Source organism: Anopheles gambiae, chromosome X (assembly GCF_943734735.2).
Source record: "Anopheles gambiae chromosome X, idAnoGambNW_F1_1, whole genome shotgun sequence".
Classification (NCBI taxonomy): domain Eukaryota; kingdom Metazoa; phylum Arthropoda; class Insecta; order Diptera; family Culicidae; genus Anopheles; species Anopheles gambiae.
Window position 1 is genome coordinate 11,771,139 of NC_064600.1, and position 15,416 is coordinate 11,786,554.

Below are 15,416 nucleotides of genomic sequence, written 5' to 3' on the forward strand. Positions count from 1 at the left end.
AATAAAAAGAGGAAGTAGAAGGATTGATAGTTTAGCTTATACTATATTAGCAACATTTAGGGTTTCAAAAGCTTTAAGCTTCATTGACGAACATCCAACCCCGCATTACAAACAAATTGGGACACTGGCTAGCTAGTAAAACTCTCCCATGAATGGAAGCCGTCGTCGCCATATTTAAGTAGCTCGTAACACACAACCAATCACTAAATAAGGGAACATTGACATACTCTTAACTCTGTTGAATGGAAGCAAATACAGTTTGCTCGGCTTCAAACGAGGACCGTGTTTGGTTTATGTGGCCAGATTGGCACGATACACGTTGTAATAGTGGACAAATCAATGGGAAATGAAACTCTCTAGGATGCAACCTCCCACTATAGTCTCATACTGCCTTCAATGTAATTACTGATATGAGCAAAAGCTGTAGAATAATACCAGTATTTCGATACACTGATGGAGATAGTAGTCTACCTAGTAACTGCGAACATGTGACCATACATGTCCAGCGTTTTAATTTGATCAAGTGTTTTGTTATTCTTTTATTTATTATTCATCCTTTACCAAACTATATTGCCGTTAAAGCATCTTCTTTGAGCACCGATACTAGCAAACGGAAACCAGTAACCCATCCGTGCGACAGAGGGTTCCTTTTTTTTGACTCTTTTGACCCTGTAACTGTCATGCAGTCGAATAAACAATAATAATTTTGCCCTTTTATGTCCGCCTGTTGCGCTGAAATCATGAATCCGTACGCACGACCAAAAGCAACGAACGCGCGCAACGTAACCCGACTTCACACATCGAGCAGACCTTAAGCGGCCTTGCAGACCTTGAGTGGTAAGCGTTCAATGCGATCACGACAGCTTCTGAATATGGGTGAAGAAAGATCATTAAATTGGCGACAACTTTCCAAAAACCTACGTCGGTTGGGTGCTGTTGAGGGTATAGTACAATACTATCTATGCATATGTCGATGATGCATTAGTATCCTCAACATCTTTGCCGAATTCATATTCAACCTTCAACCTATTCGGTCGAAACGTCGAGTGGCCTTGAACGGATCAGGATATACGGTTAAGCTGTATTATGTTTGGTAGTTTACTTGATGCAGATGACATGCTGCAAACACTATCGACATAAAATCCAACATTTCGATTGAGTTCGAACGCACTTTGAAATATACTGATTTGACTTGATTAGCCAAGAACTCCTGTTAGATAATACAAAACAATTAGATGTTTGTTTTTGTAACTTTTCACGATACTAGGATTTCCTTAGATATAACATTAGATATATACTTAGAGATTTAGCCATAACTCTACAATAATAAAACAGGTGTAATCCGAAATAATACTGACCAGGCGACAGCCAAACAACACATCTAAGGACACACATAAAAAGGAAACGGAAATGTATGGGCAGAGAATACCGATAAGGAAGAGAAGCACAGGAAGGACAGTTGAGCGAGACGACAAGAAATAAGGCGAAGAAAACAGAAACATAGAAGATATGAAGAGGTCAGTCAGTCAGAGGAGAATTATTATTACAGCAAATTTCTGTATGCAGACTGCGTCCGATCGAGGGATGCAAGCGACGAGGGATAGGATCCGGGGACGGGCAAAGAAGGGAAGGCACATCCGTCTCATCGAGCACTGGTGACGAAAGCCGCGACGGAAGTTCAACATAGCAAGCTCGAACACTTCAATCTAATCGAGCAGTGAGATAAGGAAACATTAACTCGGTCGAATAGTAGCGTTATCGTGGTTCGCAAAAAAATGTATTGCCCCTCTCGAACGTGTAAGCAAACACCAGACGGGTTCCACACAACACAGGCCAATTCCAAAATTGGATGCACAAGGTTACAGTACAAGGTTTTCAAACAAAACGGATCTGACCACGCGGAGGAGAATCGTGTGACGAAACCCAATGTGATGAGGGCCGAGTTCACAATACCCCGTATATGATCATGGAAGTGCATATTTATATTAATAGACACCCCCAGATCACGAGCAACTATGTGACACGTTTAATTGAACAGTAATTGATTACGGTGTTACCCTGCAGCGTCGAGACGGGGAAAAGAACATAACACAGCTGTTAGAAATACACAGGAGAAGAAAGTTCTCAGATCACTTCTGATTAAAGAGCAATTCTTAAAACCCTGTCAATGTACAGCACAGGTCAAATTAGATTTTGGCTAAACACTAACGTATTTATTGTAATTCAAGCGTATATTTTTTTTAAACAAAACTCAAATTTAAATCGTTTATCCTACCCCATCCCAGACGGTCCTTTTTCATTTCCGTGCGCAGCCAGGACGGTACATCGTTTATCGCATGAGCGTTCGGATAACGCAGCGGAGGTTCAGGCCCATCAAATGGATGCGTTTTGGCGAGCTTTCGTGCTAGATACTCTTTTCGGATTTGGGCCGGATCACGATACTTGTCCATGTACAGGTTGAACGGCTTGCGCAGTGGGAACCATTCTTGTTCGCGGATGTATGGTGCTGGAAAATCGTATTCGAACACGGGATGTTGCAGCTTTAACTTTTCTCTGTAAAAGTCAGGCAGGCTGGTATCCCAATCAGATTGGAAAAACGCTAGACCGGCGGGCGTGATGCTGTCTTGATGCTGGCGGTAGAAATCAAGCGTGCGGAATGTGCGCGCTGGCAAGTCAAATGCGTCGGTTATCCGGTACTGCGAGAAATCTAGACGACTTGTCTGCTTGTACAACACAAAAATGTGTCGCTGGTACCCGGTGCCCTTAGCAGGGAACGGCTGCAGATATGGAACCAGCTCTTCCCCACTCGTAACGTCTCCGTTGGGAATGTTTCCTCTAAAGAAAATACAGAAAGCAGTGATTGTATTATTAGACTTGATGAATAATTATAAAAAAAGAACAAATGAATGAATGATTCAAAACTTCCTCGAACATAAACGAAAGGACAAGCTGTATGACACAAAGTGTGAAGCACATATGGACTTATGTTATACTAAACCGTGTAACGCCCACGATTGCAAGAACAGAAAGTCACGCGGTTTTGTCGTATAAGTGTTATGTACACAATTTCTTATCATAATCGTACTCGACTATCCTATCTGTTACTAGACGACAACGCGTGCGATAATTCATATTAAAAAAGTACTATAATCTAAATCCATTTTTGCTCCTTACAAAATTTTGCAAACAACTCGTTGTGTTGAAACTGTGTGTGAAAAACATGTCTGTGTATACAAATATATACGATCACTAAGTTATGATTTGGATATAAAGTAAACCTAAATGTCAAAAAAATACCACTAAAATGATTTTAAAAAATTGATACACAGTCTTGGTTGTTTGTTGTGAGTTTCTCCTATGCAAATAGACATCCAAAACTAAACATTAGGTACCATATCATACCAATTAGTATTCACTATACTATTTTTGAAATACTATACTATTTTCCCAATACTCTTCTTCAAAAATTCAGTCTTCGTCAAAAAGGAAATTGGGGTTTTTCTGATTTTGAGTATTTCTATTCGTATAGATTGACATATAGCAGCCAGTGCAATACATCACCAATGTAGAACGCATGTCTGAGGAGCGATTTTAGAACGGAATAGTTTGAAAATGTAAAGGCATTTCTTGAACCTTCATATCACTGACTTTGATCTAATCTTATTCTATCTGTTGTACTGCAATGACGTTAGGTCAGGTTCAATATTTCAATTATACAAGTATTGCCTAAGAAGGGTGTTGATATTAAATCATCTCAAGTCCCGACACTCATTCCTCTGACATACTAGATGGGTTTGCTATAGTTATTTACCGCGGCATTGTAGTACCGAGCAGAAGAAATGTGTTGCCATCCCTAAAATTTCTTGTGAGCGCCGTACGTTCCCGCTACGAACGGATTCAACGATACCAACCCATGTGTTATTTATCTAACTGTGAGGAAAGAAATATCATCTTTTAGATCCTTTGGCAAATTCAAATAAAGAAATAAGCACGCAATTCTATCTTATTATAAACGGACAAGAAACGCTGCCAACTTTAGTCATATTTTACGCTTGGATATAAATATGTTTTCTTATCTTGAATTATACGGTGAATCCCATCACGGGAATATTCGAGGCATTGGTTGAGATTTTTTTAAAAATAAAATAATTTGATATCATTGAAATCGTATGACACGGTGTGTATAGTAAAATGCCAACTATTTCCACACGTCTTTTCTAAAAAGAAAGTTAAGGACCTTTTATAGAAACTTTTTCTGAGATTGTTCATTACATTATTTACTGGAAATAGCAAAACATGGAACACAATAACTTATATCCACGAAGTTCCTTCAAGTATGAACAGTTGCAAACTGGGCCAGGAACTAAATTAAATGAATGCTTGGGCATTTATGATATTTCTGTTTTTAGATGTATACGGAGCTATCCTTCGAAACACGTGATGGAGTATTGCTAAAACAAAAAAACGAATCGAATTTAAGAGCGTGGTGTAAAGAAAAATTGTAAAACAATATTCATACATTTTTGTATCTGTCCGAAAAAGGGTGATGGAGAGCGTTACAGCTAAAGCTGTATCATGTGAGAATCTTTAAACTATTCGCAAACTCTTCGCTGTATTCTAAAACGTGTGCATGTGTTAATGACACAGGTCTGTGGTTGGTGGAACTAGGGAAATGTTGTGGCAAGATTTGTTCAATACCCACTCAATTCAAGTTTAATATTAATTCCAAAGGCAAGGCACACATTTCTCCTTAGAGCTGACTAAAAACGAAATTGGGATTATTTAGTATTCGCTACCATTTTAACGCTGGGTTTAAGGAACCCGTCAATTTGACGGAATCTATTCAACGGAAATATGAAAAATACCTTCGATTTGATCACCATGATTATTTTGCGTCAATTTATAACTATTCATTCTGATATTGTAGCATTAATTATTATTTTCTTAAAATTCATAAATTTAAAAAAAACCCTATGGTATACATATCCACGAAACCTGTCAAATTGATGGGTGATGTAAGTAAAGTAATCTCAAACAGAATTGCTGGCCAATTTATTCCTCGTGTTCTTCGAAGCTCAACACGGCATCGAAAAGATATCAGTTCATGTGATGGCGAAACAATAATGAATATATATCACAAAACAATGACAATGCAGAGTCAAATTTATGTCTTTAGCAAGACAAGATTTTGAGAAAATCGATTTTTTCCATGATTTTCTTCTTCTTCTTTAGCACAACAACCGTTGTCGGTCAAAACATGGTACACACAATACAACAGTGGTACAGGCACTAATGTGATTGGCTTTCAGTGACTTATTCATCACCATTACCACAGGATAGGTATGGGGGCACGGTGCATTCAGGGCTTGCATTCATGATTTTAACCAATCTAAATACGTTTTCTTATCCACCCGTCTGATTGACCTAATGTTAAAAACCCGTAAACCTAATGTTAAAAACACGATCATGCCACTCTATTCATAATCCTTAAGATATTACAGCCGTTGTCATTTAATATTGCTTAAGTCGACAGTTTATGTCTTTTTAGTTCCAATTATGCTTCTTAGGCATCAATTGTGTACAGCGTTTACACGAATATTGCTTCTTCATCATCAATTGTATCTCGAAGCGATCAATGCATGGGAGTAAGTTAATTGTTTTTGTTTAGGTTCTAAAACATTTCTGTCAAAAGCTAAATTCATCAATTCGAGCTACATAATCTTTGATTTTATGAATATTAATTTAAATATTACGACTATTATGCCGCTTTTAAAAGATTCAATGGAGTCTTTTACGTTGGCATGTGGTTTCAGGTAAAAAACATGTAAAAAGCTGGGAACTGTCACTATATTGTTTTAAAGACGACAAAACAATTATTAAACACAATTTTCATGATTTGCAAAGAATGGCCCGAATCTGCCCAAACACCTGTATCATAATATCACTAAACTTGACTAACGTATCGACTAACAAACAAAAATAGGGACTTTGTGGATCGTCAGGGGCAAACATTGATGCATACTGGTATACTGTTAAAAATTCGTTAATGCATTGAGCTAAAAATATATACCCAATAATAACGTATCGTACATCCTTTCTCCTATGGAAGCGTATCGATAGCATATCTATCTTATATAATAGTCCAAACATTCTTTACATCATTTGTTTCCTAAGATTAATAATGGTACTGGATATGCAGTAGGCTTACAAATGAAGTATTATAGTAATTTGACTCAGAAGCAAGGTAAACGTTATACTTACACGAACCAGTGGCAATATTCCTTTTCACTATCCTCAAAATGTCCATCCGGGTTGGTCAGCAGCAAAGACCACCAGCTTTGCTGTTCCTCACTGGCCGGCTGCCCAGTAAAGTTAAAGTTTCCATCAAACTGCACCTGTGGGGCAGCTTGTGTTTCGCTCGGCTTCAGAACATTTCCATACTTCACGGGATGAAGCAATTCGCCTGCCTGGTATTGGATGTCCAAAGCTACGCGCGGCACAAAATAGGCAGCCCCGAACAGATGCTCGAACACACCGTAATGTTCGGCAATTCGCTTGATGTGGAAAGGACCGCTCGTTTTCACCCAATCTGCACGCACTTGCTCTAGATCAATTTTCACTGCAAAAAAAAAGGAAATTTGATTGGAGAAACATTCGGAGTTTTTCTCGCTTCATTGAAATCGCTTACACTTCCTTTCTCGCGACAGCCGCTCTAGCTCAGCATTGTTTCTTTGGGCTTTGAGGTGTTGCAGACGCTCGGACAATTGAACCGATCGCGCCGGTTTAATGTGGGGAAATCCGATGTTAACGGGCTGGGTAATTTCCGGATCTAATACTTTCTCACCTAAAATGCAAGCAACAGCAATGGTAAATCAAGCAACAAGCAAGTTACGAAACAACGGGGCGTAAGATGGCGATGATCGAAACAAAAAGCCAAATATATACCTTGCAATCGCTGCACAAGCGTTTTGGCAACGCCCGGCGGCTTACCGCGCAGCTGATGGCCATTACGAACGCAAAATGTTTGTAGCACGTTCGGCCTAACTAGTAAATATTCACAGGAACGATGCATAAAGAAGGCCATGTTTATCTCACAGAACTTCACGCGGATGGCCGGCTATGCTAAAAATGACATAGCGAGCCCGTACATGACGCAATGTTTACACGGAGCAAGACCGCCCCACCATTGCTGACAAACAAATTCGAGCAGTTTGCGGGATCACGGCAATCTTCATTCATTCTTTGCATATTTTTATAGACTTTGAGGTCTAGCTTATTCGCCGCTTAGGCAATCTTAAAATCACATTTACCTTCGTTTCTATGGTCAAAAATGCACCCTCAATTTCTTGACCACCTACACGGGTGGTTAACACATTTTATAAGGGAATTTGTATATTTATTGGTGAAAAAATGTTTTATCTAACTTATTTTATGTAGCTATGGTAAAAATGCTTGTTTTTATGTAACAAATTTATGATGTATAACTTTTAGTTACGTTAATTTAATGCACAGTAAAAATTCAACCGAACTAATAGAAAGTCGTCTCGTCTATGACTTTAGAAGAATATTTAGAGCTAGAAAACTTTTGGAATAGATTATATAAATATATATACACGCATTGCTATACATATCATTCATACCTACAATAAACTGAAACCAAAATCTTTTATTGTATTTTTATTTTTCCGGGTAGGTGGTTATAGAAGTGAGGGGTAAAAATAGATTTTCGTTTTAAAAGTACATTATTTTTTTAATTATGATTTTTTACCACTGTTTAAAAACATGTTTTTCTAGGCTTTTTGAAATTGTTGGATCGATTCAATTATCCAATAAAAAAGTTTTTATAAAAAGAATCAGCAGAACATACCCGGGCAGGTGGTTATAGAAGTGAAGGTTAAATGAGTAAAAAACAAACCAAGTCGTGAGTTTGAATATTTTTCCACACAATTATTTTTTCACATCGGAATTGGATTGCTTCAAAAGCCTAAACGGTTTGATGCACGGCCAATTTCGAATAGTACTTCAAGCATTACAGCAACGTTCACATAATATGTGTGGGGTCGTTCGCATGCGCTGGCGTTTTGAAGGGACATCCCTCGCTTTCGGATCGCTACCAAGTGCACCAACTGCTCGAATTTTGTTATCTGATATTTAGTTTTTCTATTTTTATTCCATTTTCGGCCTGATAATGTAAAACACACGGATTGTATTTTCATATAATTCAAGGTTTTATTCTACCATTTCACTCATCGGTGACAACATTTATCGCTGTTTTTCTGTGAAAAACATTACGGAATATTTTGTTCACTCTGGAGAAAATGTGTTCCAATTGGCACTAAAAAACGCTATTTTCCGGTAGAATTTCGTTTTACACGGTGTTAAACCACCGCCAACGTGTTCTCCGCAGCTGACATTTCGTGCTTGCAGCAAAATATTGTTAACAAACGCATTTTATTTTAAAATAATTTGAGCTTTAGTATACCCTGGATGACTCGCCATGACTCGCTAGGAACCATAACGGGCAAAGGGTTTAGAGTAAAATTCATCCTCAAAAAGGAAAAAGGGAAATCAAGAAGAAATCAAAGTTTAAAAGTATAAAACAGAATCATAAGGGTAACGATTACTATAATGTAATATATCAACCAAAACACGGAACTGTAAAAAAAGGAATTGAATCGACTTATCGACCCTTACACGTGTTTAATACTGCGGTAAGAAAAATTATTACAGTTCGCGATAAAATATAACCGCATTGTAGTATTGATATTGGATTTGATATGAATTTAAGGGTGTTACTGGATATGCTGGAAGCATGATAAGAATTCATCAGCTTTTGTAAATCCTAATATTTTCCTGCAAGAAAATTGCCGGTGCAGCTCATCTAAGGCATGCTATTACAGCCATTTCACTATTCTAACTACGAAAACGTAAATTCTTATAGGTCTAATTAAGGCAACCTTTCTGAAACAATGGTAGTTATTGGATGTTTCATACGTACTAGACTTCTTGTAAGGCATATTACCCTCTGCTTAAAAGGAGCTATCGCGTTTGCGTGTTTAATATACATTTGCCTCTTTTTTTATTATAAGACTTGAATAATTTAAAATGCGCTCGCTACACAACATTCAACGAAAATTGCAAATGTCTTCATGGCATTAGCCTTACTGAACCGTGCAGAGCGGAATGTTTCGATAAATACGGTCGTTTGTTGAAAATTATCGATGGTCTTCTAGTACTACAGCACAATTGCATACATGAGTTAACAAATACTTCGAAACCATTTACGGCAAAAGAAACGGTTAAATCTAAAAATTAAAACAGCCAAATTCAAACAAAAAAGATAATATAACGGAGCAGCTTGTGCAAATCCATTATCCATTATTGGAATTGTAGGGTTTATAGTACGTTGACCTTGGGCCGTGTGCCAATGCTATTGATTATTTAACATGATTTAAAAAATTGAACTTCAAATCGACGAAAAGTAAGTACGTTCTAAGTACAAGCTAAAATTCTCTAAAAAAAAAAAACTGCCGCATTAATTTTGTTAATCCCTGACATTATTCACGCCGGGTAAAATCGATGTAATTGAAATTTTATCATGAGAACTAATTTGCGAGCGTTGTGATTAGAAATTCATAAAGAAATTATAACATTTAAGACACTTATGAGCACATTGGCGTCCTTAGGAGCGAAACTGTAAACAACCTCCTAATATTCACCTCTTATATTGTGTGTAAAACTGTAAAAGTAAGTGTAAAACAGATGGAGGGTTTGTAACCAATATTGCTACTAAGCTTGTTTAACGTTCGTCGCGTCGGGTGGGATGACTTCATGTGTAGTCTTAAAAGCCGGCAACAAAGCTCTACGGTCATCTTTCATCTTTTTAGGCTTTGGTCGGTTATGCTTGGTATATCTGCAAAAAAGAGACAAAATCATCGCAAACGATTAAACCACCTCAAATTGTTTATACCAATACCAAACACTCACGACTTACCGATTAATGACACCATCTTCTTCATCCATCATTTTGAGTATGATGACTTGATCATTGGAATCTATTGGAGCGATGGAAATGTCTCGCACGGCACGGAATTTACCACAATTATTAAGATGCTCGTTTTCAAGTCGGAAGAAGTTCCACACGAATCGGCGAAATACTTCCAGTGGTGCCAAGATGGACGTCATTAGATCACCACTGATTAGCTTGTTTTCCGTAAGTGCGTATGACAGTATCCACACAAATCGTAACAGCAGATCTTCTATAATTGCAAAATAGTAGAAAAACTGAAAGAACATAAAAAAGGAAAATGGTGAATGTGTTGTTTATCCACTCTTGCTATGCAATCAACAGCCAAAATAACTCACTGGCATGGAATAAACAATCTCCTCTCGGAGGAATCTGTTCTCTCCAGCGTTCTTGTCGAACAATCCCCAATCCATCTTGATATCCCATGTATAGGCGTAGCACGATGAGACAACGGAGCTAATCAACCACAGCCAGAGGAACACGTTTTCTGAGGAGTCTTCATATTTGGCTATAATAAAAAAAAGCAATTAATTGTAAAAGCAATCAATTGTATATTGCAAGTAGTTACATGTTTGTGTAGAAATAAGTTAGTTAGATTTTTTAAAATTACTTTACTTACAAGCATTCGCGGAACGTAATGTTGCAAATATGACAACACAGAAGGTTGTCGCGTATTTACCAGCATTTACCAAATGCGGGAAGGCTTCTCGTGAATCACGATATCGGCGCAAGCACTGTGCAAACCGAAACCATGCAGGAAGGCAATTTACTATTGGACGAAGTATGTAACTTTCCTCCATACATTGACGAGTATCTACAAAACAGAAAAAAAACAATGTTTTTTTTGCATTTTATACGCTCTGTACTAGTGATGGGTAAAGTTGAAAAAAAAAAAAACTGAAATCGACTCCAGTCCGACAGTCCGATAAATTCGGAATTGACTCCGGAAGGTAGGTCCGCCCTGCAATATCCGAAGTCGTTTGGATTCGTCCGGTGTCGTTCGGAGTCGTCCAGATTCGTCCGGAGTGCCCAGAGTCGTCCAGAGTCGCTCGGAGTCATTCGGAGTCGCCTGGGGTCATTCTGAGTCATTCGGAATCATTCGGAGTCGGACTCGTCCGGAGTCATTCGGAGCTATTCGGAGTCGTTCGGAGTCTCGCAGAGTCGTCTGGAGTCACCCAGAGTCGATCGAAGTCGCCCAGAGTCTTTCGTAGTCGACTGAAGTCATTCGGAGTCAGAGTCGTCCGGAGTCGTCCGGAATCATTCGGTGTCGGAGTCGTCCGGAGTCGTCCGGAGTTATTGAGAGTCGAAAACATCCGGAGTCGTTCGGAGTCATTCGGAGTCGTTCAAGTCATTCGGAGTCGTTCAAGTCGTCGGAGTCGTTCAAGTCCTCGATAGTTTATCGCAAAATTTACTTACTGCCGGCCTCGAGCCAATTTCCATTCGTAACGTAGAAGCAGGTAAGAAATTGAAAATCCAGCAGCGCCGTTACGAGACTATTGAGCTGATCAGCCAGCCAGAAATCGGCGAAACCGACGTGAAAGAACGGTGCCGCTATCATTCGTCCAATCGTTTTCAGCAGCCAGAAGCGTGCCTCGTACCGGAACACGCGCAACGGATTGATCAGGAACGCGATCATGATCACAGTCATTAGCAGCGGGTTAATGTAAGGCGGTATGCTCAGGCTGGTGCTGTACAGGAAGCTCAACAGGCTCAGCGTCCACACGACGCCAAAGATGGCGGCCATCTCCATCAGGTGCTGCTCGGACAGATGGTTGCGCGGGTCCAGCTCGAAGATGAGCACGTGGTTTACACCGGACGAACGCCAGCCGTAAATGTTAACGCCAATCAGGAAGATGAACTCAATCAGCAGCAGCGGACCACGGTACAGCCGGAAGGCGATCTTGAGATTCTCCCCAGTGGCACTGTCATGGAAAACTGCCGACAAGATTACCGCAACAAACAGCACCACAAAGCTGCCACTGAACAAGCCCACCTTGAACGTGGTCCAGGGACTTTGCTGCTCTCCCAACGGTGGCACACGCAGCCGCTTCATAGCCCGCTGCCGATCACCACCCTCAAGCTGGGTGGTTACCGTCGTCTCGGTGTCGTTGATCAACTTGTCGATATCCTTGTTGATGAAGAAATGGCTCATTTCCACGTGCTCCTTCTGATATCTGGCCCCATTGTCGGAGGCCAATATTTTGTCGTGCTTTTTCAGTATCTTGCGGAAACCGGTATGGTTTAGGTTCTGATAGTTCTGCAACAGAATCAGGCTGAGATAGAACTCGCTGAAGGCGAGTTTCAACTCCTGTGCCTTCCGGTACGGCAAGTTGATCGGCTTATGACTGTGGCCTTTGCTTTTGCTCTTCTGCTGGCCCTCCAGCGTGGTTCTTAGCTGTGTATTAAGCGCGGCATACTTGCGCGTCGCTTCCGCCAGCTTTTCCGAGTAAAAAGTGTTTATCTTTTTCAGCTCCTGGTCGCAGTAGTGGTAAAAATTTTCGTCAAAGTTTGCAAAGTGCCGTTTCCGAACATCCTCCTCCACACTGTCCAGGGCTGGCGCTTCTTCGTTTGCCGTATAAAGCATCGCTTTCATTTCCTACAAGAATAATAAATAAAAATAAATTAAAAAAAACATTAGCCACCTAATCCGTGGTGTGGCAGTTCCCAGTGCAGAATAATTCAGCCATATCACGACTTAGAAATCGTATTAAGAGCCTATCCTTAAAAAGGGAGCAACTCAATAACACGGCGGTCACTTACCTCGTAGTTGATGTATTGTTTGCGCCATTCTGGAGTAATGTGTGCGGAAAGATGCTCGGCGAACTTCATCTTAACGGCGTTGAATGTCCGTTTGCAAAATGCTTAGCACCTATCGTCGTATCGATCTAAAATTTTAAAGAACAAATTTGTGCTATTAATACTTGGGCTGCCATGGCTATTGCATACGCCAGTCAGTTTATGTTTCCTGGGAGCACATGGCTATCGTACATAATAAGCAGAAATTATCAATTAATTTGATTAGCAATTACAACTTGAAATAATGGTTTGTCTTAATGCGTTTCCGCCTGTATGGCTGTCTTTAAATGACTAGGTTGTATGATGGGTAATGTTGTACAGCAATATTACTTCAAATAATGCAATGGATCGAATGATGTATTATTTTACAAGAAATGGAAAAGCACGACACAGACTGAAGACACACCAAACAATATAATCATAACCATAAAGGATCAGCCAAATTATTCCATTGATAAGATAAGGGACTGTACAGATGGTCGGGGCGACGGTGGGAAGAACTGTATTCTCGTGTGTGAGATAAGCATAGTATCTGGCAGAGTGCCCATTCAATTTGTATCCTTTCCAGCAGCCCTTCGGTACGATTCTGATAACACCTATCAAGCTGGCTGAAAATCTGAAAATTTTAAAAGTAAACTGATTTTTTGAAAAGCAAAACGCGTAACGTTCACCCGAGCCACAGTAAGTGGTGGTAAATAATTTTGGCTTGAAAATAGCAATGAGTCAGTCGCTATGCAATCGCACATGCAGAAGTAAATCTCATGCACATGCATCGCAACTGATCGTTTTACATGTGTTTCGGTTTGCTGAAGCAAATGGCATAGGGAGACAGAAGTTAGAGAAGAGGAAGCAGAATAAAACAGGTCTAAATCTTGCCTTCTTGCCCGTGTGCCCGTCAGCCGAAAGGACCATAGACAACAGGTTTTCGGTGCAGCAGCGGCCTGTTTGTAAAGCAACGGCAACAGCATACCCCTTTTCTGATTGCAACGCTCTCTGTTGCTAGCTGTAAAACGATTTATGCCGTTGATGTCATTCTCCAAACAGAGTGAGTTTCGTAATTCGTGCGTTGCAAAATGCGAATAAGAACAGGTCAAATATACACGGTACTGATGAGGATGATTATACAGCAAAATGCAATGGAAAAGCAAAAACAAAAAATACATTTAGGTAAATGCAATGAGCTCGTGTACAGGTAAGAGGGAAATGGTGTATCTTTTCAAAATAAGCTGTCGGAATGGTAAGTTTGCGAAATCTCCATTTAAAGACTCGTATAAATACGTGGAAGTTTATCATACCCACTTCAATCTTGTTTAGCTAGCCCTTTCTATTCTTTGCTCGATTCTCCATGCTCGGAAAGGGGCAAGAGCTCTCTGTTCTTTCTCACCGAAACCGGCGGCCCGTCTATCTATAGATCAGCAAGCCGTCCCAAGACAAAAAAAAAGCGCTGTTATTACACACAGTTGCTTATCATAACACAGCTGCCAGCAGTTGAACAGCTTCAACTTTGCAGTGTGTTTCGACCTGTCGTGGGGCGGGCAACACACCATCCCTTACCCGGAAAAAGTGAACAAGTTGTAGCTTAAGTACGAGTAGTGCCCTAATCTTTCCAAAGACTACAGCTGGTAGAAGAAGGTGGTCATGCAACCGCCCACAGCTGAAGGGAACGCATCCAGGCGGACCAGGAATGACCAGATCGTGCGCTAAATCTTCAAGTCTAGTGTGCTCGGACTGCTTCAGGGGGGAGGCGAGCGATTGTTTTGTTAAGCAATACGTAGACACGGACCAAGTGGGCTGTATGCATTGAGACAGAAACCTCTGTTAAAAGCTTAAAATAAATCGGCCACATGAGAGCCGAACAGTATTATTGTCACAACAATACAGCAAAGCAACAGCATACAACGGTAGAACGTGTAAAAACCTGTGATTTACGACATTTGAAAGATTTGAAGTCACAACGTAAAAAAGTCGCGGAATAGTACACGCAGATGAATAGTAACATTTGAAGTGTATAAAACTCACTTGTTGTTAGCACTGCCGTTCTCGCTAGCCTCAATCGTGGAAACGATCTACACAGCAACGCTGTCAGCTACGTACATTTGCATTAGCAGGTTGACCAGCACAAAGCTACCGCGCTCGATGCATTCGGCTGGCGAGCAGGGTTGATTGCGCGGGTACGAAGGGAAAACAAATTAAAAACACACACGAAATAATAAAGACAAACAAAAGGACAAAATCAAAACAAAAACCGAAACAGACCGCTAGTCCCCGCAGTCGAACGAGTACGGGAACGAAAAATACACTGCAAGAAAGGGTACGCAGCTGTCAGATCCCATCTGATGTGCTGATTGCGTGTGTGTTTATGTGTGTATGTGTGTGTGTGCTACCCAGAGAACAAAAGCACGCGCGTGCTGGTTCGTTCTGTCCAAGTTATATCAATATTTAACCGTAGAGTTGGCAACCAGATTTACACACGTAAGTTGGCAACCGGCATACCCGGGTATTCCACACGTTTTGATGCAAAAAATTAACGATTTTCATAGGTAAACAATGCTTTCTATATTTTAATGCTGTAAGCAAGTAAGGCCACCATATA

General features: G+C 40.1%; 2 protein-coding genes across 2 annotated transcripts; both read right to left on the reverse strand.

The window, feature by feature from the left end:
• Window positions 1-2,186: 2,186 nt before the first annotated feature.
• Window positions 2,187-7,461, reverse strand: LOC1272436 (large ribosomal subunit protein mL38). The gene is made up of 4 exons (XM_311178.6): window positions 6,946-7,461; window positions 6,689-6,844; window positions 6,262-6,619; window positions 2,187-2,835 (listed from the first exon to the last, which is right to left on the reverse strand). Exons 1-4 carry the CDS (start codon window positions 7,082-7,084, stop codon window positions 2,241-2,243), a joined length of 1,248 nt encoding a protein of 415 aa, XP_311178.5. The 5' UTR covers window positions 7,085-7,461; the 3' UTR covers window positions 2,187-2,240.
• A 743-nt stretch (window positions 7,462-8,204) lies between these two features.
• Window positions 8,205-15,372, reverse strand: LOC1272431 (solute carrier family 53 member 1). The gene is made up of 7 exons (XM_061657040.1): window positions 14,843-15,372; window positions 12,788-12,912; window positions 11,444-12,623; window positions 10,647-10,841; window positions 10,366-10,535; window positions 9,995-10,284; window positions 8,205-9,913 (listed from the first exon to the last, which is right to left on the reverse strand). The coding sequence occupies exons 2-7, from the start codon at window positions 12,854-12,856 to the stop codon at window positions 9,790-9,792; spliced, it is 2,028 nt and encodes a 675-aa protein (XP_061513024.1). The 5' UTR covers window positions 12,857-12,912; window positions 14,843-15,372; the 3' UTR covers window positions 8,205-9,789.
• Window positions 15,373-15,416: the final 44 nt, after the last annotated feature.